General features: G+C 58.7%; 2 protein-coding genes across 10 annotated transcripts in view; both read left to right on the forward strand.

The window, feature by feature from the left end:
- Positions 1-12,702, forward strand: part of HMCN2 (hemicentin 2) — a 155,427-nt gene extending 142,725 nt beyond the window's left edge. For 3 of the 9 annotated variants that reach the window (XM_046674518.1, XM_046674588.1, XM_046674544.1), the window contains 8 exons: positions 479-541; positions 660-782; positions 1,500-1,634; positions 2,682-2,810; positions 3,322-3,642; positions 4,483-4,602; positions 5,545-5,671; positions 6,652-7,661. In XM_046674518.1, the coding sequence (XP_046530474.1) occupies positions 479-541; positions 660-782; positions 1,500-1,634; positions 2,682-2,810; positions 3,322-3,642; positions 4,483-4,602; positions 5,545-5,671; positions 6,652-7,000 (1,367 nt within the window). In that variant the 3' untranslated portion in view covers positions 7,001-7,661. Of the gene's footprint in view, positions 1-478; positions 542-659; positions 783-1,499; positions 1,635-2,681; positions 2,811-3,321; positions 3,643-4,482; positions 4,603-5,544; positions 5,672-6,651; positions 7,663-11,507 lie in introns of those variants that run through there. The other 6 variants (XM_046674570.1, XM_046674579.1, XM_046674527.1 and 3 more) reach the window with 5 other exon arrangements.
- Positions 12,703-15,235: 2,533 nt separating this feature from the next.
- Positions 15,236-27,842, forward strand: part of ASS1 (argininosuccinate synthase 1) — a 54,048-nt gene continuing 41,441 nt past the window's right edge. The window contains exons 1-4 of the mRNA XM_046658713.1: positions 15,236-15,305; positions 20,301-20,362; positions 22,241-22,350; positions 24,228-24,296. Of these exons, the coding sequence (XP_046514669.1) occupies positions 22,246-22,350; positions 24,228-24,296 (174 nt within the window). The 5' untranslated portion in view covers positions 15,236-15,305; positions 20,301-20,362; positions 22,241-22,245. The remainder of the gene's footprint in view (positions 15,306-20,300; positions 20,363-22,240; positions 22,351-24,227; positions 24,297-27,842) is intronic.

Here is a 27,842-nt window from a genome sequence, read left to right on the forward strand (position 1 = left end):
CGCCCAGGATCCAAACCGGCAAAACCCTGGGCCGCTGAAGCAGAGCGCATGAACCCAACCACTCGGCCACAGGGCCAGCCCCTCATTTCCCCATTGTGCATGCTCTCTGTGCACAGCCGGTGGCCTCGTCCGCTGCTCTGCATTTACAGGAATCCCGTTTGCCCCACGTGGACCTGCACTTTGTGCTTTTGTTTGTGATTTCTCCTGTGTCTGCCTGCTTACGGTCTGGCCAGCCCATCAGGAGCCCCTCGTGGCCAGCACTTCTGAGAGGCGCAGGCTGGGGAAGGGCTCGCTGACTCACTGGGCACCAGCTTCCTCAGGAGAGGGGCTGAGCACCCTGCTTGGGGGGGGCCTCTGCCTGGCCAGGCTGGCGTGAGGGCGCCACGAGCCTGGGCTATGGCCAGGGCTGACTCTGTCCCCGGCGGCCTTGGGCACACTTGCCCTCGTGTCCTTAGGGCCTGCCCCCTTTGCCTTGCAGAAGAGAATGAAGTCGGCTGCCCGGAGGGCTTCGAGCTGGACGCCCAGGGAGAGTTTTGTGTGGGTGAGCACCTTCCCCCACCCAGCATGGACAAGGGAGGCCTCTCAGTCTGGGATGGATGGTCTGTCCTGGCCAAGTGGCTGGAGAGCCTGTGAGTGCAGACCACCAGCTCTGCCCCCAGACAGGGACGAGTGCTCGGGCAGTCCCAGTCCCTGCTCCCACTCCTGCCACAATGCACCCGGCCACTTCTCCTGCTCCTGCCCTGCCGGCTTCGCCCTGGCCAGGGACGAGAGGAACTGCAGAGGTGAGCGGGCCCCAGGTGGAGAGGCTGGGGCCCGGCGCAGGTGTGTGCAGGGGGTCCAGGGTCCTCGCCAGAGGGCACGAACTCCAGGGGATGGCCTGTTCCTAAGGGCGCTGGACGCCAGCCCCGGGTTTCCAATGCCCTGTTCCCACTGGGACTTCCTGTTATGAGGAAGATGAGAAAGCTCAAGTCCTGGGGGGTGATGGGGATCCCCCAAGGCAGGCATGTGGCCAGCACGTGCTCATGGCAGTCATACCTGACACAGCTTCAGAAGCTTTCCCAACGCTCGGTGGTTGTTGCCATTCAGCTGGGTTGGAAGTGAGCTGGCTCCCATCTGTCCGCCTGCTCTACCTGTCCCCTCACTGAAGCTGCTGGACGACCAATCTGGGCCTGCCACCCTGTCCGGACGCTGACCCCTCTGTCCATCTCCCCAGTGGGGCCTGGCGCTGCCACGTCTCTCTCGGGCACCCATGGCACAGTCTGCAACCTCGTATCAGTCGCCGCAGGCCAACGCCCTCGGGTCCCTTGGGTGGGCTCTGTGTTTCTGGAGGAGGGGGCGCGAGATGAGGGAGAGAGCCAGCGGGAGGGTGGGAACTTCATGCCAGAGGCTCCCGGGCCCAGGGACGAAGCCTGTGTGGGTAGGCTGGGCCTGGGTTGGGGTGGCAAGGAGGGCCTGGGGGACAGGTGTTCATGCAGCCGCCTGCCCCGTGCACCCCCCAGATGTTGACGAGTGTGCGTGGGATGCCCACCCTTGCCGAGAGGGCCAGCGCTGCGTGAACCTGCTCGGGTCCTACCACTGCCTGCCTGACTGCAGGCCCGGCTTCCGGGTGGCTGCCGATGGAGCCGGTTGTGAAGGTGACGGGGCACAGAGTGAGGCTGTGCAAACTCCTGGGAACCCAGCGGTTACAGGGCTCCGCAGAGGGCATGCTGTGTGTCCCTGGGACACTGGGCCACCAGGGAGACTAGAACTCTCTTGACAGAAGGGGCACAAGGAGGCCAGGGAGAGAGCCTGAGCTGGGCTCAGGAGGTCTGAGTCTGGCTTCGCCTGACTGCTGGCAGCTATGTACCCTTGGACAAGTGTCCTTCCTTTCCTTTCTGGGCCTCAGGTTTCTCATCTTTCGATGAAGGGGGACCAGTGCCCCTGCTACATCTGCTGCCACTCTCCTATTTCCCCTCAAAGATCCTGGCAGCCTAGAGACTGCCTCTGAATCCTTCTCAACACAGCTTCTCCAGTAGCTACTATGTTGCAATTGGCCTTTGAGATGAAACCTAGGTGCCACCCCTGGATGGGTGACCTCTAGGGCCCCTCCTGCTCCAGGAGTCTACGGTTTCACGATTGTGGGGCCTCCTGTCTCATCTGAGAGAAGCCATCGGTGGAGGGGGAAGCGTGGTGGGACTTGAACTCAGGAGAGGCAGTCCCTCCACGTCAGGGGCCCAGGGCCTTCCGAGGGCCCCTTTATGGGGCCCTGCTGCCTCCCTTCCTGCTGTCTCACCGTTTTGTTGCTCTTCCCATGTGCCAGCCTCCTAAGCCCTTCACATGCATGACCCAACTTTCTCACCACTGTCCTTAGCCCTCTTTACAGATGAGGAAACTGAGGCTCAGAGAGGGAGAGTTACTTGCTCAAGGACCGAGAGAGATGGCAGAGCTAGGCCCGAAACCGGGACTCCCTGCCTCCTAAGCCCACCTTTTAAGCCCCTTCTTTCTTTTGGACCAGAACCTTCTTACCCTCCGAAGCTGGTATAATTGGGTGGGGTGGTTGCAAACGTTGGCATTCACCCTGGTGGCCCTGAAGTTGGAGAAGGAGACAGGGATGAGGCCCAGATGGGGGGAAGCATGGTGTGCCCCTTCGGGGCGGGGCTTAGGGCTCAGCCACACCCCCGTCCCCGCCCCTGCCTCCCCAGATGTGGACGAGTGTCTGGAGCAGTCGGACGAGTGTCATTACAACCAGATCTGTGAGAACACCCCAGGCGGGCACCGCTGCAGCTGCCCCAGGGGGTACCGCCTCCAGGGCCCTGGCCTGCCCTGCCTAGGTATGGGGACACCCACCCCCTCACTGGGGCCCTGGTCAGCACCCCTGGCTCACGGGCAGGGAGTTTAGGACAAGAGTGATGGTGAGTTCTGTGAGTAACAAAACAGCAGCCAGCACTGACTGTGCACCACCATGTGCTGGATCCGCCCGCCCTGCAGGGTCACCGTCCCTGGGCCCCCAGGAGGTGGAGGAGGTTGGAGAGAAGTGGGTGGGTCTCAGAGAGGCTTAGCAGGTAGAATGGGCCTCCCTCCGACGCTGAAGGGAGGGGCGCTGAGAGACAGTGGAGGTTGGGGTGAGGCTCAGAGTGGGGGAGGTCCGGGCCTCTTTGAGCAGTAGAGGCCGGGGAGGAAGAGGAGGCTGGGGTGGGCCCAGGAGAGGGAAGGCCTGGAGGCAGGGGTGTGCACAGCGGGTGAGGCAGCGGACTCTGGGAAGCCCAGAGAGATGGCTGGAGCCAGGTGGAGTGGGTGTGCCCTGAGCCACCCTCACCCCTGCCTGGCCCTGCTCCTTTCCAGACATCGACGAGTGCCTGCAGCTGCCCAGGGTCTGCACCCACCAGTGCCACAACCTGCAAGGTGGCTTCCGCTGCCTGTGCCCACCGGGCCAGACCCTCCTCCGCGACGGCAAGACCTGCACCCCGCTGGAGCGGAGCGGACAAAATGTCACCACCGTCAGCCTCCGGGGCGCCTTGGTGCCCTGGCTGCGGCCCCGTATCCCCACCCCCGGTGGCTCCTACCACGCCTGGGTCTCCCTCCGGCCGGGCCCCGGAGCCCTGAGCAGCGTGGGCCGGGCCTGGTGCCCCCCTGGCTTCATCCGGCAGAACGGCATCTGCACAGGTAAGGCCGAGCTCCAACCTTCCCCCAGGGACACCCCCGCTACGTTATCTCGGGCTCCTAGGCTGAGCGTGTGGGCACCACGCCTGTGTTCAGAAACCCGGGGCTTGGTAACCAGCCTTGTGGGGGTGAGCACTTTGCAGTGTGTACGTGTGCTGAATTATAATGCTGTACACCTGGAACCTATACCATCATCATCATCATCAAAGAAACCTAGGGCTCCCCGGCAAGCGGGGTGGGCAGTGAGGCAGACAGCTGCTTCTGCGCTGCACGGCGTCTCAGAGCCCTGGCCGTGCTAAGCCCTGGCTTCCAAGAGGGGGACAGAGTGTTTTCCAAGCTATTTGGCTGCAGGACACTTTGCCCAGAGGGAGGGTCTCCTGGGCAAGTGTTCCCAGGAACCCACTCTGAGAAACACCCCCTTTGGTGCACAGAAGCGAAGCAGTCAGGGAGGGAGGTTTTCAGGAGTGAAGGAGAATGTTCCAGGTTGACACGAGAATGTGAACACAGACTGGTGGGTACAGGCGATTAGGGACAGCTCCCTGACCCAGAGAAGCCAGGGGAGGTGGCCTCGAGGGCTGACGTGCTTCAGCATCCTGCCTGGGCGGACAGAGGGGCTGTCCTGGGAGTGGCGTCTCCCCCGCCCCCCGACACCCCAGCCTTGGTGAACGTGAGGTGGTTCCCCATCTCTCCTGCCTCCGAGTCCAGGGCGGCTGGGGCAGGGCGGGGAGAAGTCAGGGCCTTCCCCTGCTCGCCCGGAGCCCAGCGGGCAGGCGTGTGCCCACCTGGGCGTCTGTGACTCAAGGTGCGTCTCTGCCCCCACCCCCCACCCCCGTGCCGGGCCAGACCTGGACGAGTGTCGGGTGAGGAGCCTGTGCCAGCACGCCTGCCGCAACACCGAGGGCAGCTACCGTTGCCTCTGTCCCGCTGGCTACCGCCTCCTCCCCAGCGGAAAGAACTGCCAGGGTGAGCGGCTGCCCGGGCGGGGCCGCCCTCCCAGACGCCCCAGGGGCCAGGGCAGGGCTTTGTGGGAAGGGGCGTCTCTCACCCAGCCCACTCTCTCCAGCCCCTTCTCAACCATCGCAAGTGAGGGAGGGCCAGGGAGACATGCTCAGAGGGGTTAAGTGACCATCCCAGATGCGCCAGCGGGGCCAGGACCCACGCTCCAAGCAGGAGCTAAGAGATTGCATGGGATCTCTGAAAGCGGCCCTGGGGGTCGATCGCAGCTCTGCTGTGAGTCTCTGGGCAACTTACTTCACCTCTCTGAGCCTCAGCCTCCTGCTGAAATGGGGCTCCCACAGTCCCCCTTAAACGGCTGGAGGAGACATGTGGAGCGTGGGCACAGAGCTGGCACGGAGCCAGCGCTGGCAGCAAGGCAGCTGCTGCTGCTAGCAGTAGTGATAACATCCTCTAGTCGTCCAGCTCCCAAGTCCACGTACTTTTCCTGACGTGCTCCCGGGCTGGGGCCGGTCATGCTGCCTCCCCCTGGTAAAGCGGGGGTCGCGCCTGCCTTGCCTGTCTCCATCCCTCACTCTCTGTCACGGGGGTCAGCAGATGGCCTCTGAGAAGGGTGGGGCTTCCACGGGGCAGACACAGCTGGTGGGCAGAGGGCACTCTGGGTCTGAGGGCAGGCTTCATCTCTCCCAGGCTCGCCAGCCAGCTCCAGGGTGCCCACCTGGGGAGACGGGGAGGTGCCAGGGACCTGCCGCCTGGGCTGTCATGGCTCAGGCTGGCCGGGGACGAGGGGAGAGGGGCTGCCCTCCCTGCTGGTCCTCCGAGGGCGTCTCTCTCATTTGACCACCCCCACCCCCACCCCCCACCCCCGTGCCCTCTCTGGTTCCTGCCTTCGGCCCTTCCACTTTGCTCCATCTTCATCCCCCCATCCCTTCGCCAAACTCCCCTGCCCAGACATCAATGAGTGCGAGGAGGATGGCATCGAGTGTGGGCCTGGCCAGATGTGCTTCAACACCCGCGGCAGCTACCAGTGTGTGGACACACCATGTCCTGCCACCTACCGGCAGGGCTCCAGCCCAGGGTAAGGGCTGAGTGGGCCGGGGGGTGATTTGGGGTGCATTGTCTGCCAAGAGCCAGGCCCCTTATACTCTGCCTCCTGTATGTCCAGACTCCCCCCCCCACCCCGCCCCCACAGGAGGCCACGTCTCAGAGAGATGTCCTCCCAGGGCCAGTGGGGTCCACACTGCCAGAAACTCCAGGGCCGGGCCTCTGTGTCCACTGGGCAGTGGGACCTCACCAAGAGCACCTTCCTGCAGCCACTCAGGGTGCAAGCTGGCCTGGACACTCTCATTTACTGCATGGTGTCGCTGCAGCCCCACTATGGAGCCCTGGGGGCCCAGAGAGGCTGGAGTCAGGAGGGAATTGGAGGAGGGGCTGGGAGAGGACAGGGACAAGGGGACACATGAACACCTACAGGAAATCCAGAACACAAGAGCAGACACACAAACGCCACCCAGAAACCCACAGAAACCCTCAGGACTCAGACACACGAACACATCTCCTCCGCACCGCTCACGGTGGCTGCAGACGCTCAAAGATGCGCAGACGTGGGGACCAGGGCCCAGGGAGCTGCAGCTGCGGTGACAGGGGAATCATCCTGGGGCGCTGACTCACCCTGGACCCTCCATGGGGAAGCGGAGGCTGTTGGGGGATGGCTGAGCACGTGTCTTTGCTCCCTCCCTCCTGCTGCAAATCCAGGGAGGGTGACTCAGCTCCGGGGCTGCCCGCAGACCTGGAAGTCTTTAAGTTTCACTTCGGCCCTGTGCTCGTTGGGCCGCCCTGGGGCGTGGTCTGGGAAAGCCCGCGGGCGGGTCCTGCTCCCATGGGAAAGGGCGCGTGTCTGGCGGCTTTGGGCCTCAGTTTACTGATTCCTAAAGTGGGCGACCAGCGGGGCACGGGGAAGGGGACCCGGGAGAACTGTGGCGGTGGGGGTGAGGTCCGGTTCCTGCGGCCGGCCGGCTCGGATGGCAGCCCGGCGTTGGCCGTCTGTCCCGCCCGCAGGACGTGCTTCCGGCGCTGCTCGCTGCAGGACTGCGGCGCGGGCGGCCCCTCCACGCTGCAGTACCGGCTGCTGCCGCTGCCGCTGGGCGTGCGCGCCCACCACGACGTGGCCCGCCTCGCCGCCTTCTCCGAGGCCGGCGTCCCCGCCAACCGCACCGAGCTCAGCGTGCTCGAGCCCGACCCGCGCAGCCCGTTCGCGCTGCGTCCGCTGCACCCCGGCCACGGCGCCGTCTACACCCGCAGCGCGCTCACCCGCGCCGGCCTCTACCGGCTCACCGTGCGCGCCGCCGGGCCACGCCACCAGAGCGTCTTCGTGCTGCTCATCGCCGTGTCCCCCTACCCCTACTGAGGGGCCCGGTCAGTGGCGGCAGCTATTGGGCCAGCGACCTCCGGGAATGGGGGGCGGGGGGGAGCGCGCCCAGCCCCCACCGCCCAGGTGGCCCTTGCCCATGCCACCTGCTGCGGCAGGCGACGTCAGCCTCTCCCGCCCCTGTGCGTCAGAGAGACCTTCAGCAAACACCACCCTGCGTGTGCAGCCTTGACCCCAGGAAAGCGAGGACCGGAGCCTCCCCTACCCCCGTGGGGGTGGAGCTCTGCAGCAGGCGTTCAGGGCGCCCGTAGGTGGCAAAGCTGGCAGGCCAGGCTGGGGCGAAGCCAAAATGGGTGAGCGGCTCCTCCAGGCTTGCCCCAAGCGCCAGGGGAACCTGGGCCAGGGCACGGTGCACCAGGGCACCCGAGAGGAGGGACAGACCCTATTCTGTGGGGACGGCAGCAGCTGCCACACACCCCACACCTGCCACTGTCACCCTAAACCCGGTGTGTGTGTATGTAGGCTATAAAACGTTTGTTTTTAACCAATTTGACTTCTTTGTCCAATTATTTTGCTTTGGTGAGGAGTGGCTCCCGGTACCCTTCTGGTCCAGGAGCACTGGAGCAGGAGTCCAGCAGCCTGGCTCCTTATGAGTAGGCTGGCCCAGGCACCTCTCTGGGCTCATGTTCCTCATCCAATAATGTGAATATGACAATAGTGGTCTCCCTCTGCCCCACACAGGGCCGTGGGGAGAATTAAATGAGAATGAAATGGGCTACATGGATTGCAATACATGGTAGCAAAAAGTGTTCTTAATTAAGAATAATTCTTAATTATTTTTAATGAATTCATTAAATTCAGTCATTTACTCATCCACTGGGGGTTCCTTAAGTCTTACTTATGTCCCCGGCAGTGAACACGAAGTCCCGGTGCTGGTGACCGCACATTCTGGTGGCACAGGGTTTGTAAACATAAAGGACTGGAGAGTGAGCTGAGGACCCATCAGTCAGTGAGGGGCCAGAACGAGAAACCCCGAGTTTCGAAGGTGTGGTGGGGGCAGGTGGCAGGTTTAACAGGCCAATCAGGGTGGGCCTCCTGAGAAGGTGGCCTTTGAGCTGAGACCTGAAGAAGGTGAAGGAGAAAGCCATGCAGACATGGGGGGAAGAGTGTTCTGGTAGAGGGAACATCAAAGACCAGGGCCCTCGGTAGGAGGATGCTCGCTGGTGGGGGTCTGGCAAGGAGTGGGGAGGAGGAAGGTGGGGCGATCAGAGAGGTGACAGCTGTGGGGCAGACCCTGTGGGGCCTTAGGGCCACTGTAGGGACTTTGGCTTTGACGGAGTGAGCTGGGGGGGGACAAGATCAAAACGTCTAGGTGTGTGCTGGGGTGTCTCCAGGGCGCTGGGGCCAGCTCTGACCTCAGGGGCCTCAGCAGAAGCCCAGGCTGCTCCCCCTCCCACTGCTCCTGTCCCTCCTGTCACCTCCCCTTTAGCAGCCTCATTCTCTCAGCTGGGCTCCGAGGAAAGCTTTCTGAGTTACTTCCCATCGAGGAGCGAGGGACAGGCTGACTATATAAATGGAGCTTCCCGCAATGCTGAGGAAGCAGAGAAGACATCGCTGTGTCATCTGCAGATGGAGACACGGAGGCTCGGAGAGGGGACAGGGCCCGGTCACTTCCTGAGAGGTGACTGGTTAATGGTTGGACTGTGACTCCTGACCCCCGCCTCACAGCGCCCCGAATCCTCCCCAGCACACTTCCACGCTCAGAGCTGGTTCCCTTTAGACCAGGCATCATTTCCTGTAAAGCGCAGAGAGTGAATATTTTTGGCTTTGGGGAACACGCATGCGGTCCCTGCTGGAACTGCTCCCCTGGCCGGTGCAGCACAGCTCGAGAGCAGCCTCCGTCCCCACGCGAATGAGTGAGCGTGGCGGCCTGCCAATAAAACTTTATTTATGGACACTTGTATTTGAAGTTCATATAATTTTCACACATCATGAAAGAGTCTTCTTTTGATTTTTTTTAAACCATTTAGAAATGCAAAAACCATTCATAGTTTGCAGGCTTTACAAAGACAGGTAGGGACCATAGCTTGCAGACCCCTGGTTTAAACCGCACAAGTTACTAATGGTGGGATTTCAGGCTGCGTGGAGGAGAGATTCGGGACAGGAGGGAAGAAGAGGCAGGGGGCTCCCCAGCCCGCCACCCCACCCCATACCCCAGAGCCCACACGTGAGGACCTTCCTTGGGCTGAACGCCCCTCTTTGGGCAACACTGGCAGCCATGGGTCACAGCTTGAGCCCTGCCCTTTGCTGGGCTGTTAATTTTTGATGAAGCCATGAACTTTGCAGCCCAGGAGAGGGTCAGCCCTGGGCCCCGGACTGCAGATGTGAGACCAGCAGAGCAGCAGTGCCAACTTCTCTTTCAACCCTGCTCTCTCCTGCCTGCCCCTCCCCACTCTTGCCCCAGCCCTTGGTGTTTGCAAAACTATAAGTCCAGTTTGTTGAATGTCCGGTGCCTGGTGGGCCTGAGTTTATTTAAGTCTCCCAGGAGCTCCTGAGGCAAGACACGGTATGCTCATTTCACAGATGAGGGACTGGGGGCTCAGAGAAGGTGGGCCACCTGTCCAAGCTCACACAACCTGGAGGGGAAGAGAAGGACTCGACCCAGGCCAGTCTGACTACACAGCCCAGGGCTCTGACCTCCAGGCTCCCTTCCTCTGCTGTCCAAGGAAGGAGGGTGAGGGAGGGAAGGGACAGCCAGGAGCAGGATGACGAGGAGGAGCCCAGCACTTCCAGATCTGAGGAGCCACCAAGGGCGTGTCCGTTCAGTCTGGCCTCCTTCCTGCCCTAGCTTCTCCTAAATTTCCCATTTGAGGCTATGAAACGGAGGCTGGTGAAAACGAGTGATTGCTCAAATCCTGAGCAAGCCCGTGCAGACGTGGCCTGGAATCCAGGCTGATTCCCAGTCTCGTGCTCCCCCGCGCTCCCCCCACATCCACTGGGAGGGTCGCCGAGTAGAGGAGGTGCCTCCCAGGGTAGTTCAGCCGAGCCAGCTCCAAGGGGGTGTTTTCTGCTTCTGCTTTTCCAGCTGCCGGCCACTGTTGGCCAGAGCCCAGCCCCCTGGTGCCTCCTGACCTCCGGGGCTGCTCTGAACCCTTAGGGGTGGAAAACAGCCCCGCAGGTCACTCATTAAACTCCGTGATGTGGCTTTTCCAAGAACCCAACAACTGGACTCTGTGTTCCCTCCAGGCAGGGACTGGCACCCTGGGCTCCAGTCTAGAGGACACTCTCTATACCTGTGGCCAGTGCCCAGGCCTGGGCAGCGGCAAAGTGGCTTCTGGTGTTCGCAGGGCAAGGTGATTTGGGTCCCTACACCCCAAGCCCTCCAGGACCAGCAGGTGCAGAGCCCTGGAGCAGCAGAGAGAGACAGAGGACAGGAGGGCCCTACTCCATGGCTAGTGTGCGGGCCGTGTCCATGTCTATAGGCTGCTAGGGGGTTTGACGAGATTACGTCCACTGAGCGTGCCGTTAAGCAGTTCAGACAAGTGGCCACAACAGTCAGAGTCGACGCTTGGAAAAGCCACCCTGGATGCAGTGCGGAGGGCGGGTTAGAGGGGCGGTGAGCGCAGGCAGGAAGACAGGTCAGGTGTCTCCCGAGAGGTACAGGAGACAGGGGGTGGGGGCTACGACAGCAGCCATGGGGAGTGGGACCAGGGGCCAGAGCCCTCAGCTCCTGCACGTTGTCTCAGAGACTTCAGGCATCTACTGAGTGCCAGCCAGAGAGAGAGCACAGGACAGGGACACTCTGGTGGGAGGAGGGGAAGGGGTCGGAGAGGCATCCCCAAGGAACGGCATGTGCAAAGGCCACGAGGCAAGAAAGAGCTTGAGACCTGGAGAAACCACAAGCTGGCCAGCGCAGCCGCAGCATCGTGGGCAAGGGGAACAGGAGGACAGACAAGTCCAGGCCTCTGTATTTGATCCTAAGAGTGATGGAGGCCCTTCAGAGTTTTTCTTAAGAAAACATTTAAATTCATTAATATTTCAGAATATATCTCTAAATTTAGAAAACCCTTTTAAGAACATATCTATAATATCATTGTCACACCTTTAAAAATCAATAGTAATTCCTTGCTGTCATCAAATAGCCTGTCAGTGTTCAAACTCCAATTGCTTATAAAGATGGCATTTCTAGGGCCGGCCCCGTGGCCGAGTGGTTAAGTTCACGCAGTCCGCTTCGGCGGCCCAGGGTTTCCCCAGTTTGGAACCTGGGCGCGGACAGGGCACCGCTCGTCAGGCCATGCTGAGGCAGCGTCCCACATGCCACAACCAGAAGGACCTACCACAACTAGAATATTCAACTAGGTACTGGGAGTCTTTGCGGGGAAGAAGAAGAAGAAAAAAAAAAAGATTGGCAACAGATGTTAGCTCAGGTGCCGATCTAAAAAAAAAGACAGTGTTTCTTTTGTACACTTAAAAAGATCAGGATCCAAATAAGATCTATGCATTGGGATTGATTATGTCTTATATATCTTTTATTTTTCTTAAAAAGCCCTATCTCTTCTAGCACCAAAGGTGACCTTGTTCACACTGATGCCAAGACTCCAGGCCTTTCCCATGACAGCCACACTCGTTCCCACCTAGTCCGTTTGGGACGCCTCCTCGCCCACAGGCTCCTGACGACCCCCCAGCTCTTCTGGCTCTGGGTCTCGCTGGCCTATATCCTCAGAAGATTCTGACCTGAGATTTCGCATCAGAGAGAGGAGCTGTTCTGTGACACTCAACAGCATGTATTCCAACACTATCTTACAGATACACTTCTGGTTTAAAGTAAAAATTGAATTCACCACAGATGAAGATCATCTCAAGATGAGGCCTCTCACACTTTGACCTGACTGTTTAACTTTCTTTCTCATTGCTCATATAAATGGCATTTCATACTTTTGAATAAACAGTTTTAAGTTTTTTTAAGTGGTAGAAAATTTAAGAAGATATAAATAAATGGAGAGGTATACCATGATCACGGATTGAAAAACTCACTATTGTTAAGATGTCCATTCTCCAAAAACTGTTCTGTGGACTTATTGCAATACCCCATCAGAATCCCAGCAGGCTTGTTATACAAGCTGACAAGGTATTTCTACTATTTACATGGAAATGTGAAGGACCTGGAGTAGCCAAAATAGTTTTGAAACAGAACAAAGTTGGAAAATATACACTATCTGACTTCAAGACTCACTATAAAAGTACAGTAATCAAGATGGTGTGGTATTGGCAGAAGGATAAACAAATAGGTCAATGGAGTAGAAGAGACAGTCTAGAAATAGATTCACACTTATACGGTCAATTAATTTTCAGCCAAGGGTCCAATGTAATTCAACGGGGAAAGGAAAATCTTTAATGTTGCTGGAACAGCTGGGAACCAACATGGGAAAAAATGAACCATCCAAGGGTTTTAAGAAGGAAGTGACTTGTACTGATTCAAGTTTTTAAAAAAATTCTCTGGTTGTTGGGTGGAGAAAGGATTTGTGTGGGTGAAATGGGAGAAGCAGGGAGACCACAAAGGAGATTATTACAACGGCCGAGTAAGACAAGGTGGTAGACCAGTGGGGAGGAGGTGGAGGTGGAGAGAAAAGAGGCAGGCTCTGGATGTATTTAGAAGATATGAACGTCTCAGACTCCGGTGCCTCGGTTTCCCCAGCTGGTCAGGCCTACGTGCTGCTGTGCTTTTAGAGGTGCCGCCCAAGCTCTCTTACCTGAGGGGCCATATGTGGGTTCCTTGAGAAGCCCTGACCTGGGTGTGGTGAAAGGCAAGGCCATGATGGCTCAGCCCAGGTCAGGATGCCCTCTGGCCATGCCCAGCCCTGGCCCCTGCATCCACTCTGCAGGGTGAGGGCTGGGGCGGGGTGTGGATGCCCACCCGGCAGATGCAGGGGTGCAGGTGGGAAGTGGCTCCAGGAGCCAGCCGGTCCACTCTCTCCTTGGCCTCCGCCTCTGGGCCACCATCCACCCTGGTGCTCAGTGGGCGGGGCCCCTGCTGGCAGCTGGCTCCCTGTTTTCCTCTCAGGAGAGCTGTGACCTCACTGCCGATCATGGTACCAGGGAGGGACCGTTCCCTGGGGTGCAGCCATCTCCACAGCAGAGAGTAAAGACCCCCGCAGCCTGTGGCCCTGGGACTGGGACACTGGCTCCTCCATTAATTCACCTCGAGCCTGAGCTAGAGCAGAGGGTTTGGGCCAGAGCTTCAGACACTGGGTTCTAGTTCTGCTCTGCGATTTACATGCTGTGTGGCCTTGGGGAAGATATACCCTCTCTCTGTGCTGCAGGTTCCTTCATACAGGGTAGTCGTGAAGATTAAATGAACATACGGAGAATAACAGAAGGCTTGATGATAACCATGAGGGTTGTGGCTATGGCCCAGGTCCACGCAGGTGTCCTAGGGAATACGACCTCACCTCCTCTGCCACCCCCGAGGCCTCACCCATCCATCCCAGGCTGGCCGGGGCTCACCCCTCACCCCGCCCTCTTTCTAAGGTCCAGGAAGGGGGCTTCTGTCTGGGCCACCACTGACTCTGGGGAGCTTAGGGGAACATCACGCCTCAGGTTCCCTCTCCACTTCCTCCGTAATAACTCTAGGGAGGTGGTCCCCACCCATCCATGCCCTCCCCAGCTTTCTTAAAGGACAGTGACATCTTCAAGGAAGAAACAAGGACCAAGGCCTGAGCACAAAGTCAGAGGATGGAGACTGAGAGGTGCCATGCTCCCCCTCCCCCGGGCAGCTCTGAGACGTTCCTCTCTCGCCGCCTGCTAGTGTGTCAGGCCAGGGGCTCCGTGAGGCCCAGAGGTGGCCCAGTGAGTGAGCTAAAGGGGCCTGCTGCCCATACCACCTCGTGGCAGGATGGTGTCTCAAGTCACCCCAGTCACCCAGCCCAACGTGGCTCATGGGGGCCCCTCGCCATTACGGCCCCTTCCAGGGTTTGGGGGACTTGAACCTGTGGCTTTGCTTGTAAATTGGCCTGATGCTTCTCCCTCCTGAAGGACTCCCAGCTCCTGAACTGGCCCATGTGCTTGAGCCACTAGACTGGAGAGTGAGGGGTGGGATGGGGGCCCTGCCCGCAGAGGGACTGAGAGGGACTCAGTGAGCAGCCTTTGCCCCTCCCGCTGAGGGCCCCTTTCTCTGGCTGCTTCTTGGTTGCAAGAAGGGCCCTGGAACAGGCCCTTAACATCACCCCTCCGCCCCCACCCCAGCTTCCTTCCGGGACGGGACGGCCGGCCGAGTGGCAAGCCCAGCAGGGCCACCTCCCGCTCCCACTTCCTGGGGGCTCAGGACTGGGAGGACTCGGGAAGCGGCTCCCCGGGGTCAGCCCCCACTCTGGCGTTGCCCTGCACCCGTTGGGACCTGCTGTTTTACTGGGTTGTGGTTGCAGTGACTGGTGATTTGAGGCCCATAAACCGGGCTGGGAAACTTCTGACGCACAGAACTTTCTGAAGCCCAGACAGGGTCACAACTGCCTGTTTCCTTTTGCAAGAAGCTTCACCTCTGTGAACCTCAACTTTCCCAGTTGTGCGATGGGTGAGCAGTCGGGCAGTCTTGTATTCACTATTTATGGGCGCCCTCGGGAGTCTGGCCAGGTGCCAGGCTCTGGGGAGACAGCCAGGAACCAGCTCTGGACTAAGGGATGAAACCTCAACCTTGACCCAGGTGCCACCTCCGCCTGGGTTTTCTCACCGTACAAGGGGCTCCGGCTCACGGGGGCTAGTGGGAGGGAAGGGAGGGGCCGTGAGGTCTGGAGAAAGGCCACCACGAGACACAAATGCGCAGGAAACTCGCCGCGACCTAAGCAACTTTTATCCCCACTTCAACCTTAAAGCACTAGAACGCTCCCCCAAGGCCAGGCGGTAAGTCTCTGGCAGGACGGCTGCGGTGACCCTGCCTGCCCAGCGAGTTGCAGCCACTGCTGCGCCCTAGGAGCCGCCGGCCCCCGGGCCAGGGCGGGCAGACCGGCGCCGCGTGCACCCCGGCCCGTGCGCCCTCGGGAGGGCGTGCCAGCACCAGGAGGGAGACCGGGGGCGGAGGACGAAGGCGGAGGACGGAGGCGGGAGGGGGGTAGAAGGAGGAGGGCGAGGGGGAGGGGCAAGAAGCGAGGGCGAGCCTGGCCCCGCCCACCTGCTGGTGGCTGCGAACGCTAAGCGGCTCCGCGAGGGGGCTGGGCCCGGGGGCGGGGCCTGTCGCGCGCGTCCCCCCACGTGTCCCGGGTTCCCGGCCCTGCCCCCGGCCCTGTGCTTATAATCCGCGATGCCGGCCGAAACTAGCCCCGCTCCGCCGCCTACCGCCGCCGCCTGGGTCGCGGTAAGGAGCCCCCGGCCCGGGAGAGGCCCAGGGTCCCCTTCCCACTCCCCAGCCTAGGGCAGCCTCTCCCCGGGTCCCACCGAGAGCGAGCCGAGGAGGCGGAGGGGCCCCGCGGGCTCGGGCGCCAGCGCGGGCACAGGCAGAGGACCCATCCCGAGTGGCCGCGCGCCCCGCGCTTGGACCTGGACCCGGACCCGAGGGAAGGGCGCCGACGCCCGGCGCCTGCTGCTCCGTCACCCGGTGGCCGGATTCCTGGGTTCCTCGGGTCGCGGGATGGGGCCGGGGCGCGAGCCCGGGGGTCTGTTGGGTTAATTGCCCCCTTTGTGGGCCGAGAACCTTCCTGGATTTTCCTTCCCTGACCCAGCTTCCTCTTTGCCGCGAATCCCCAGATGGAGACCCTGCGAGTCGGGAGGGTGAGGAGTTCCCGGTTCTCTGCCCCTCTCACCCCGTCTGTCTTCGCCTCTTGTTCTCGGCGTGAAACCAGAGTTCCAACCCCACCCCTGCCCCTCGCCCCCGGGACGCTTGGGCGTATCGTCCCCTCCCACAGCCCGGAGCCTCAGTTTCCTCGGGCGCGTGGGCTCCTGACCCGGGCTGCCCGCCCCAGTGCCTTGGGTGTGGCTGGGCTCCCTGCCCTGAGGGGCGTCCGTCGCTGGCTCTGCCTCCTGCAGGGGCTCCGCGTGCTCTGCGCAGGTGGGGCGGGCGGCCCGGCGGGTCCGGTTTCCGGCGGGCGCTGGCGCCGCGCCGTAGGAGGGGCTGTGGGAGGGGCGGCTCCGCAGGAAATGTCCCTTCGGTGGCTGTTGCCTTTGGCCCCTTGGACGGCTGCGCCCTCCAGGGCGGGAGGGTCATTGTGAAATGGAGGAAACTCTGATCTGCGCCAGGGCTCCCACTGAGGAAGTCCCGGTGACCTCCTGAGGCCACCTCCGCGTTCCTCTCTGCGAAATGGGTGCGTCTCCGCAGCGTGGGGGTCTGGCCCCACATCGCTGGCAGGAGCAAACCTGTCCTTTCCCCAGGGAGGGATCAAATAGGCCCTGAGCTTTGATCCCTTCCCCTCCCCACCCCCAGCTGGTGACAGGAGATGGCAGGTTCTGCAGGCCAGCAGACCCCAGCCACGAACTCAGGCACAACCAGGTGAGGTCTTGGGTCAGCCTCCCAGCTTCCCAAGCCTCGGTTTCTCCATCTGTCATGGCTGGCACAAGCTCTGGGCTCAGGAAACAGGAAGACTGTGGAAGATCTGTAGACGGTTGAGAGCAGTGCTCGGGTCCATTCACTCACTGTGTCTGGGGAGGTCCTCGCCTGGTCGTGCCAGGCTGGGGACACAGAACAGGAGACAGGCTCCCTGCCCTCCTTCCTTAGGTTCTGATGAAGGAGGGAGACAGGCACTTTGGCGCTGGACAGAAACTGGAGGAGTCTCCATTCCAAACCTCCTCCCCCTTGCATTCCCCTCAGACCCAGGGCAGGGGGGCCTGGGGGTGGGTTGGGGGCCACCTGTGCCCTATGCCGAGAGGTAATTCTGGCTCTGCTCCGGTGCTAGTTAATGAGTGGTGAATCCTGCCCACTGAGCACCCAGGCCACAGGCCAGGCACGGAGTGGGTGGGGGAGGAGGCCCCCCCCCACTCAGCACAGTCCCAGCTCCCTGAGCCTCACATGGGCCCCGTCAGCTGCCCCCCTGCTCTGGGCTTGTGGGGTCACTGGCTCTGCTGGCTCAGGGCCCCAGGAGCCTGGCTCGTGGTGGGGGGCCAGACCCAGACTCACCTGCTGTGCAAGCATTCTGCCATGCCCCATCTCATCTTCACCCCGTGGGTCCCCCGAGGCAGGTCAGGACAGCCAGAGCCTTCCAGCTCTGAGCACACGGCCCCCGGCCTGAGTGCCTTGCCTGTGGCACCTACATGGACAGAGATAACCTCGCTGGAATTCGGGGTCTGCGGCTCTGATTTCTGCTGTGATACTGGGCAAAGTCGATCTTCCAGGCCTTGCCTCCCTCCTATGGGGCAGGCTCCCACCCTAAGCTTGGGATTGGCCAGGCACCCATAGGCATTTCAGTATTAGTAGTAGAATAAACAAATGAACGAGTGCACTCTTTCCTCCATAACCAGATGCTCTTAGGAGAGAGTCTGCGTGTCTGTCACCAGGGCCTGGTGAGGTCTGTGTAGCCTCCCTACCACCTACCTCAGGGCATTTTCATTGACACTGGAGACTCAAGCTTTCTAAGCCAAGGCAGACTTGCAAATGACCCCCAGCCGTGGGTGGAGGGAGTTTGCTGGAGTGCTGGTGTCCCCAAGAGAGCCAGTGTTCCTGACTTGATTCTCAGGCCCCAGGAATCCACAGCCTGTAGCCAAGGGGAGCCTCCTAGCCTCAGCTTCCTCATCTGTCTTTTGGGAAGGGAATCCCTCCCCTGTCTGTGTCTCAGGGAAAAATTACAGATGAAATGAGTCAGGCAAGTAAATATTACAGTGGCACCTCCTGGTCAAAGTGTGGAATTGCAGCCTGGCTCTATCAGACGCAATGGGGGCGGCAAGGTGATGGGGCGCTGTCATCCTAGAATGAGGAAGCCCCCAAATGGGGTGAATTCTACAACCGGGGTGAAGCTAGGGTTTTTCAAAACTGTGAACCCAGCTCAGCGGAGTTGGAATGTCAGGGAGGGTTCCAGAGGGACCTCCGCTGGCTGTAGGGCTGACACACAGAGAAGCAGAATACTGATCGGTGATAGCTTGTTGGGGATTTTGTCTCCAGGAAGACCTGGGGAGTGAGGGGAGCCGATCTGCGGCTTCCTGGAGGCCAGAGTGTAGGGCACCGAGCAGTAAAGAGCAGGTGTCTGCAGTCAGCCTGGGTTTCAGTCCCGGCACTGCCGTCCCCTAGCTTGTGACCCAGGCAAGCCACTTAACTTTTCTGAGCCTCAGGTTCATCATCTGTAAATAGGTGGTCATAGCAGTCCCCACCATTACGAACATAGTGTCTGCTCTTGTCATCGTCCCGGCTTTGACCTTTCAGAGCCACATGAATTTTCTTAGTGTTGAGTGAGTGCCCAGGCCGGCCTGGCACATTGACAGGAAGCTGGCAGGATGGCTCTGGCTGGGGCCACGGAAAAGTCCCCTGCCTTGCCAACAAAGGCCAGGCTGGCAGGCGTCTTGGCATGAGGCCCCGTCCCTCCCCAGGTGTCCCTCTTCTGGTGAAGGATGGCTGGGCTGGCACTGGGAGCTGGGGAAACCCGCCCCAGGTCCTTCCTGGAGGGTGGGGTGGGGGCAAGGCTGGGACTGGGGAGGCTGATCCAGCCAGGATCTGCTAGACTCGTCCCCTGGGCAGGCAGCCCATGGTCCTGGGGTGTCAGAACCGGAAGGGCCTCCAGGTTGTTGTGCGGGTGGGGAGAGCGAGGGGCTTGCCTGAGATCAGCCGTGGCCGGGGTGAGGAGAGGTTGGCAGGCACAGGCCCGCTGCCCGGCTCGCCCAGCATCTCGCTGAGCCCTCGCAGTCGCCCCCTGCGGCCTGGGCTGCTCTCCCTGCCCCCATCTTGCGGGTGAGCAGCTTCAGCACTCAGGGCTGCAGGACCCAGCCGCTGTGCTTTGCCCGGGGAGTCCTCGCTCCCTGGACTGCGGCTGCTGTCCCTTCTCCTCTCCCCATGTCTCGCTCCCCCAGTTCGAGGCCTCAGCTTTGTTTTAGTTTCAGGTGGCAGGGCAGGGCAGGGCAGGGCAGGACAGGCTGGGCCTCCGCACACAGCCCAGGGGCCTTGCTGGCTGAGGGAGGAGGGAGCTTCACCAGGTGCTGGGAGGGCAGGAGCCACACCACTGCCGCATTGCATCACTTTCCCAGCCCACTTGCCCTGCTAATCTCTGCACACACAGGCCCAGACACACCACACACCCGCACACATGCAGGCACATACATAGGCATGCGCACACTTTCACGTTCACTCTCAGGTACTCCCGGGTGCGTGCATTCTTTCACACCCCTCAGACCCAAATGCATGCAGCCTGGCTGCCAGGAGGCTGGTTTCTGGATGAGAGCGTTCATGGAATTCCAGCCCCTGAGGGGACTTTCATCCTCTCTTTTCATAGGCGAGGAACTGACCTCCAGACAGTAGAATCAGCAGCATTGTTCTGGGTGCCTGCCACCTGCCAGACAATGCGACATGGTCCTTGTCCCCTTGGAGCTCACATTGGGGAAAGGGGAGCATTTAGAACACAGCGTGATGCATGCTATGATGGGCCATGTACGAGGCATGGGGGGGTGGTCACTGAGGCAGAGCAGGGCCCGCGCAGGTGGTCTGTCTCCGTGCAGCTGCCCCTCCCCCACTCCGGTGCCCACCCTCTTGGCTCCAGGTGCCTTTGGGAGCTGGCAGAGCGGGAGTGACTCTAACAGCCGGATGACTCTCGGTCCCCCATCTCTCCCTTCCTGAGCCCACCCCAGGGTGTCTGAGCCCCCTCAGGCCTCCCAGAGCTCACCTTGCTCCCGCACTTCCTTCCCCTGCCCCTTATACCTGCGAGCAGTGGCTTGCGGAGCCCAGCTGACCTGGGTTGGAATCCTGGCTCTGCCACTTACCAGCCCAGCGAGGCCCGAGCCTCAGTTTCCCTGTCTCTAAAATGGGGAGAACACAAATGGGAGGGCTCAGCATGTGATGGATATTCTCATTATGGTGGTGGTGGGGATGGCCTCACCGTGTAGACGCCTGCCAGGGCTCACTGAACTGGGCTCACTGAACTAAGTATAAGCGGTTTATTACACGTCAATTATGCCTCAATAGAGCTGTTTAAGAAATATGCAATGGGATACACGCCCCACTCCAGCGCACCACCAGCACCATCGTGCACGCACACACGCATGCAGGCACACACTCCGAATGCTTCCTGGGCCAGGAGGCTGGCTCTGGGGCTACTGAGCCTCCCCAAATCTGCTCAGTGAGGTTTCCCAAAGCAGGTTCTGGCAGCTGGAAAGGCCAGGTTTAAGGCTGCTGGCGTCACCCGGCTGCCAGGCCAGGCAGCTGAGCAGCTTGTACCTTTTGCAGAGTGGTTCGCCGAGCCGTGAAGACAGGTTCTGGAAGCCGGGGACCCACACCTCCAATCCCAGGTACTTCTGCCTCCCTCCCACCTCCTTCCCTCCATCCTTGATGGCCTGTTGCCTGGCTGCAGTTGCCATGGGCACTATCTGCTACCCCAGAGTCAAGGTCTGGTGAGTCATCAGCAGCCCAGCCAGTCAGGGACAGGGCCTGGCAGGCAGTTGGAGGCCCCGCGGAGGGGAGAGTTGTGGGCATCCTTCAGAACGGCCCCCAACCTCACTGTTCCATGAAGTGTTTCCCCCTCTGAGTCCAAAAGGCTGTATGGCATGTGAGCCTCGGGGCTGGCCGGTGGGCAGGCCTGGGGGATGTCAGGGACGACACAGGGTGTGTGTTCCAGTGACACGGTCGGGCTCTGCTGTGCAGGGCTGGGTGACGGGACAGCGCTGCTTCACCTCTCTGAACCTCCAGGCACATGGGAAGTTTTAGTATCCAGGAGGCTGCATCATTGCCGTGGTGATAGTGGGGTGCCCTTTCTGGGTCCCGTGGGTCCCTGGAGGGGTGCCCATGGCCTTTCCCAGCAGTATCCAATAAGGACGCTGACCTTGGTCAGACTCCCCTATAAACTCTCCCACCGGACACAGCATGCCTCCTGTAAAGGTGGGGTGCTGGGGCCACGCCCACAGAGGCCGGAACCAGGTGGCCTGGGTCCAAACCTGGCCCTGCTGCCTGCTGACCCCATGACCTCAAGCGAGTGACCTCCCCTCTCTGACCCTCAGTTTCCTTGTCAGCAAAGTGGGCGTAACAATAGCATCTACTCTCAGGGCCACGCGGAGGGTGCTGGGGGGTGCAGGGCAAGCCCTAATGCAGCCTCAGGGTTTGGTACACAGGAGCCGTCTGGACAGGAGGAACAGCGCCTGCAAAGACAGAGGTGCTGGCGCCTTCTGGAAGCTTCAGTGAAGCTGAGGAGTGGGGTAGAGGGCAAATGGTCCGTCTGTCTGTGCTGCAGAGAGCTGTACCTGTACCCCTGGTTACAGAGAGGTATTATGCCTCCACCTATCTGTCTCCCCTCTGGGCCTCAGTTTCTCCATCTGCACCCTGGAGGAGCTGGTTTCTGAGCTCCTCCCAACTGGGCATGCTCAGAGCTGACTTCACTGAGGTGCTCAGGTCCCCTGTGTTCCCTGAATCAGAGGTACTTGCATTTGGAAAAAGCCTAAAATCCCAGTGTGAAGGTTCCCTGAGGCCCCAGGTGGGAGAGGTACCGGGAGTGGGGGCTCTGCCCGGAGCGTCCTAGCCACCTGCAGGTAGGGGGCAGCATTGCATGCTGGGAAGAGCCCAGGTTCTGGAGCCAGACACAGACACGTGCTCTGTGACCCCGAGCCAGCTGCTGACCTCTCTGAGCCCCAGTCTCTGCCTCCCCAGCGGGCATCGCAACACCTTCTTTGTGGAGGTCATAGTTGGGGTGCAGGGTGACCCATGCAAGGTCCCTGGGGCTGTGCTTGGCGCTGTCCGAGCTTAGCAAAGAGCAGTTTTGATTGGGGATGGGTGGGCTGCCAGAGGCTCTCCAGACTGCCGTGCATCCTTCACATCCTGGCCTCGGTTCAAACAGCTCAGCCTCGGGCACCCTCTCTAGCCTGTGGGGCTCCAAGATGTGCCTCCCCCTGCCAGCCCCAAGCTCTGCTGTCACCGTTCCCAGGCCCCAGCGTGGCATGGGGGTGAGCGTGCATGCAGTGTGCAGGGTCAGAGCGCCTGAGGGGGGGCGAAAGGCTGCAGGGAGGAGCAGCTCCTCGCCTCGTCCTGATGATGGGGAACACCCTGTTCCCAGCCCCCCAGTGGCAGCTTGTCCAGAGGTTAAGGCTGCCCAAGGCCAAGGCAGGGGCTGGAGGCCAGCCAGGAGGGAGCTGTTGGCAGGGGCTGGCCCCGGGTCAGTCTCTTTCTTTGACTCCCTCCAGACGACATGTCGGGCAAAGGCTCCGTGGTTCTGGCCTACAGTGGCGGCCTGGACACCTCCTGCATCCTCGTGTGGCTGAAGGAACAAGGCTATGATGTCATTGCCTACCTGGTGAGGAGGCGCCTGGCGTGTCTGTCTCTCTTTCTTCCTGTTTGTCCTGCTGCCCATCCAGCCTGCCCGACTGCTCTTTGTGGCTCGTCCGAGCCCGGCTTGCCCTCTCTAAGCCTGTCTAAACTGGGAAAATGCTTCCTATTGTCCTGTCTTGCTTTCTTCATTTGTAAAATGAACTTCCTTGATGCCCTCCAATTCTGAGATGCCCCCCAGAGCATGGAAGAGGCCGGCTCTCATGCGAGTAACTGGAACAGGGACACCAGAAGGAAACTTGGCAGTGCTGCTGGACCAGCCAGCCTGGAGGGGCCGTTGGCATGGGCCTGCTGAGGCCCCGGGAAGGCAGACAGTCTCCCCTTTCCAGAAGTCCTTTGTCAGCCCCCAGTAATTCAGCAAAGATTGTAGAATCCTGCAGCAGCTGAGCTGGAAGAACCCTTGGCCATCACCTAGTTCTAGGGTGGCAAATAGGTCACAGGCCATAGGGCAAAGGTTAGGTATGATGTCACTCCCCCATTCAGTGTCCCTAGCAGACATCCCTGATCAAAGTAGCCCCACTTCTGGTGACCCTGGACATAGCCTGTGAACGTTCCTCCATGTGGCTGTGCTCTTCAGGACTCCTGGTTGCAAATTCTAGAAAGCCAACTCATACCAGCTTAAGAAAAAGAGCCAAAAAACATTCCGTTCTTGGCTGATGCAACTGAGAAGTCCAGGGGTGGGACGGCTTCAGGCAAGGCTGGATCCAGTGCTTATCCAGATCTATCTTCATCACTTCTTAGCCTCCCCAGAGACCCTGACAGGAGGGCCCAGGGTGCTCTCATTGGCCTGAGTCACTGCCCACCATGCAGTGGTCACCATGGCTGTGTCTTGGAGGGCTCTGGTTAGCCTGGTTTGGGTCATGGACCCGCCCCTACTGTGAGCAGGAGACACGATTTGCTCCTTTCCCTCCATCCGTGTGGAAGGAGTTCTCAAAAAAGAAGAATCTGTTTTCAGAGGAAGTGAGGATGGCACTCCGGACAGACAGATGTTCAGCTGTTGCCAAGAGTGGTTTGTTTGCTATTGAGGTCAATCTGCCACCCTGAACAGCACCCATCCCCTGTGAGTCAGTGGGGGAGTGAGGCCCGGGGAGGGCAGGTGCCTGGTCCGCAGTCACCCGGTCGGGGAGAGCCGTGGCTTTGAGTAGATGCAGAGACGGCAGGTGTGTTCATCGTGCGGTCCAGATCCCAGGCCACCGCCGGGCAGAGTTAAATCTGAGTGGCCTCAGAAAAGCACCTGCAGCTAAGCTCTGGGAAGATTCCAGAGTCTGAGGGTCAGAATGCAAGGCCAAGTTCTGGACAGCAGGCCAGAGAGCGGCCATCAGAAAACATATCAGTGTCTAGACAGGGGGCTGTCGGAAATGGGTGTCCTGGGACCAAGTCCCTGCGCTTGGCTGGGGGAGTGAGCTGGCGGTTGGGACGTTCCTGACGAGCCAACCTTCGTGCTGGCTTTGGGGGAGTTGGCGAGAAGAGATAGATGGGTTCAAGGACGCCTTCGACCTTCAAGGCAATGACAGCAGATGTTGCATCCCAGCCACCCGAGTGCAAAGGGCCGGGCTCAGCCAGCCCTTCAACCCCTAGAAGCAGCTTCCCGGTCGCCCAGGCCGCTCCAAGTTTTAGCTCCTGGAAGCATTCCAGCTGCTCCACGCCCTGGTTTGTGCCCTGTCTCCTTTCCACTGTGACCTTGGCCCCTCAAACAGAAACCCCCTCTGTTTGTGGGCTGTTGTGTGCGGAGGGCGCTTGCCCAGGGCTCACCCCAGTGCGGGGGGGAGGGTGGGTGCTGACATTTCTTCTCGTGCCCTCTTTTCTGCCCCGTGGGCCGACTGGGCCTCTGCTTCTGCTCCTCAGGCCAACATCGGCCAGAAGGAAGACTTCGAGGAAGCCAGGAAGAAGGCGCTGAAGCTCGGGGCCAAAAAGGTACGAAGTAGGATGCAAGATTTGGGGCTGGAAGTGGGGTTTTGAGGTGGGGGGCAGGGGGGTGTTCCTGTCCCAGCGTTCCTTGTCCCGTGCGTCCCGTCCTGCTCGTCCTCTTGCTTCCAGGATATGAGATCAGTGCCTTCAGCTTTCAGGCGCGTGGATGCCATCATCTTCCTGCCTCCCCAGACACTCTTCCACCGGGCCATCCCACCTCCCACCTCCACCCCTCCCACTCCCCCATCCCTCTGTCTCTTCCCCATGCTGCATCCATCCGCACACTCATCCATCTATCCATCCATCCCAGCCATTATCCACTCTTCCCAACCGTTATCCACCATCCATCATCCATTTTCCTATCCATCCCTCTTTTATTTTTCTGTCCACCCACCCATTCATTCTTTTTTTTTGTCTTTTGTCTTTTTTTTTTTCTGGAAAAGTTTTGCTGCAAGCTAACATCTGTTGCCAATCTTCCTTTCCTTTTTTTTTCCTTCTCCAAAGCCCCAGGGCATGGTTGTATGCTCCAGTGGTAAGCCCTTCTGGTTCTTCTATGTGACCCACCATCACAGCATGGCTACTGACAGACAAGTGGTGTGGTTCTGCACCGGGGAATCCAACCAGGGCCACCAAAGCGGAGGTGCAGAACTTTAACCACTAGGCCCTCAGGGCTGGCTCTCCGTCCATTCCGCAGAATCAGAAAACTCCAGCTGAGTTCCGTGCATTGATTGAGCATCTAATCATGTGGCAGGCAGGCCCTGTGCTGGGTGTGGGGCCCATGTGGTCCCTGCCCCCATGGGCTCCCGGTGAAAAGTGTGAGCTGCTCACATGGGGAAGTCCCTGGCACTGGGCTTCTTCACTTAGGGGAGTAGGCAAGGGGCGGACATGGCAGGGATGGTGTGAAAGGCCACCAGCCCACCTGCCCAGTCAGAACCTCAGAACCAGCTGCTTCTAACGGGCACTTCTGCAGGATTCCCACGTGGTAAGGCTCAATTAGCATATTAAAATGAATGCGTGAGGGCGTGAACGCCTGTGGCCCCGAGTCACATCACTGGCCATGGGCCTAAAACTGGATGCTCCTCCTCAGAGGCGTGTCCTCTTGAGCCTCTGAGAGGGGTGGTCTGAATGGGGGGCCCAGAAAGTGGGGTACAAACAATCAAGTGTTGAAGACAGGGATGCAGTCTCGGGCAACGCATGGGCTTCCCTGTAAGGCTCTGGCCTCAGTTCGTCCCTCCAGAGAAGCAGTTCTCGGACCTTTGCACAAAGGCCTCTGCCACGCTCTTAGTTATTTGGAATTTTTTATGCTGATTTCCTTGCATATAACATTTGGATGTAGTTCTCATTGCTTTTCTTTTCATTTTCATTTTCTTTCATTCTTTGCTTCATTTTTTTTTTTGTAAGAATTTATTTTTTTCCTTTTTCTCCCCAAAGCCCCCCAGTACATAGTTGTATATTCTTCGTTGTGGGTCCTTCTAGTTGTGGCGTGTGGGACGCTGCCTCAGCGTGGTTTGATGAGCAGTGCCATGTCCGCACCCAGGATTCAAACCAACGAAACACTGGGCCGCCTGCAAAGTATTGAGGGCCCCAGAGAGCTTTTGTGGACTACGTCTATCGATCCTATCACATTAGAAATAAAAGCTGAGGGGGCCGGCCCCGTGGCCGAGTGGTTAAGTTCACGCACTCCACTTCAGCGGCCCAGAGTTTCACTGGTTCGGATCCTGGGCACGGACCTAGCGTGGCTCATCAGGCATGCTAAAGTGGCGTCCCACGTAGCACAACCAGAGGCGCTCACAACTAGAATATACAGCTGTGTACTGGGGGGCTTTGGGGAGAAGAAGAAGGAAAAAAAAAGAAATAGAAGCTGAAATTTTTAAAATATTAATTCATTTAAAAAGATATTAAAGACATTACATGTTAATGTAAGTAACATTTTTACTTACGAAAAATAACTATTTTGCAAAGCAAATATTTTTCAAAAGAGTGGCATTGGTTTACGTTTTTGCAAATCTCTTTAACATCTGGTTTTACAGAAGATAGACAGATTCTCTTGGCCATTTCTGCATTTAGTCCGTAATGTGTTGTTTTGATTGAAATTGGGAAGAAAACTTGGCCTCACAGATGTACCGCTGGAAGAGAGAGGAATATTTTAATAGCCTTTTCAGATGGTTGGAGACATTCTTTACTGCATCAAAGCTCAACAAATGACAGTTTCTTGAAAAATCCGTGTGATGGGGAATCTGAAACTGTAGCAATGAGATTTTCATGCGTTAAAATCCACCCATCCATCTTGTGCTTTGAGTGGATCCTTTTCCCACGCACCATTGTGCAGCATCACACATTGGTCACTTGAAAAACATTGTTTCATTGAGTTATACAGACCTTCCAAATGTTGATACGTTTCATTATAAAATATCAAAACATCCCGTTTGTCAACATCAGCACTGCTCACATCAGAAGTATTAAGAAGCTGTCGAGCTCAGTGTCACATACAACTTCTCCATAATTCTAATTTTTGCTGGAAAACTTGAGTTTTATCATTAGCAACAAGTACTCAGATTTCCTTGAAGTGACAGGGTCACTTCATTCATTTTTGTGAAACTGTCAGCCAAAATCCCATTCTGAAGGACCGCATTTTGTCTGTCAGCCCTTCTTTCAAGTATAAACGATGTTCTATGAAAAAAGCAGCTAGTTCAGCACGGAACTCATTTGGAATACGGCAGAATTGCTTTGTGTTTACTTAATGTTTTGTACTCAAGTGTTGAGATTTAACAGCAGTAATCATTTTTACTGCTTCGTTAAGACTCTTCTTTAGAGAAACTGGCGTCGTGAAAGTGAGGCACGGAGAGCACAGTGGCTGTGAGTCCTTCGATGCCTCTGCCCCCGTTATTGCCAAGGTGCCAGCCCTTTCACCCATCATTGCTTTTCCATATTCAGTGTGAACGTCAATGTAGTGAAAAAGGCAAATAATGGCTAAATATCCTCACAAAAAAATGTTTTCACTCAGAGTTCCCCTGAAAGGGTCTTGGGGACCCCTGGAGGTCTACATTTTGGAAACCGTTCCTCACCCAACCATCACGGTTTCTCAAGCTCAGCCCTATAGACGCGTGGGCTGGCTGCCCCGTGCATCATAGGATGTTTAGCGCCATCCCTGGCCTCTACCTGTTAGATGCCAGAACCCCCTCACCCAACCTGCCAGCTGTGACAACCAAAAATACCTCCAGATATTGCCAACTGCTCCCAGAGGACAGAATCACCCCTGGCTTTTGTGGATCTCATCCATCTCCTGCTCTGGATCTTAAGTGGCAACTAAGCTTTTTTTTTCTTTTTTTTTTTTTGAGGAAGATTAGCCCTGAGCTAACATCTGCTGCCAATCCTCCTCTTTTTGCTGAGGAAGACTGGCCCTATGCTCACATCCATGCCCATCTTCCTCCACTTTATATGTGGGACGCCTACCACAGCATGGACTGCCAAGCAGTGCCATGTCCGCACCCAGGATCCGAACTGGCAAACCCTGGGCTGCTGAAACAGAGCATACACACTCAACCACTAAGC

This window comes from Equus quagga, chromosome 1 (assembly GCF_021613505.1).
Source record: "Equus quagga isolate Etosha38 chromosome 1, UCLA_HA_Equagga_1.0, whole genome shotgun sequence".
NCBI lineage: Eukaryota > Metazoa > Chordata > Mammalia > Perissodactyla > Equidae > Equus > Equus quagga.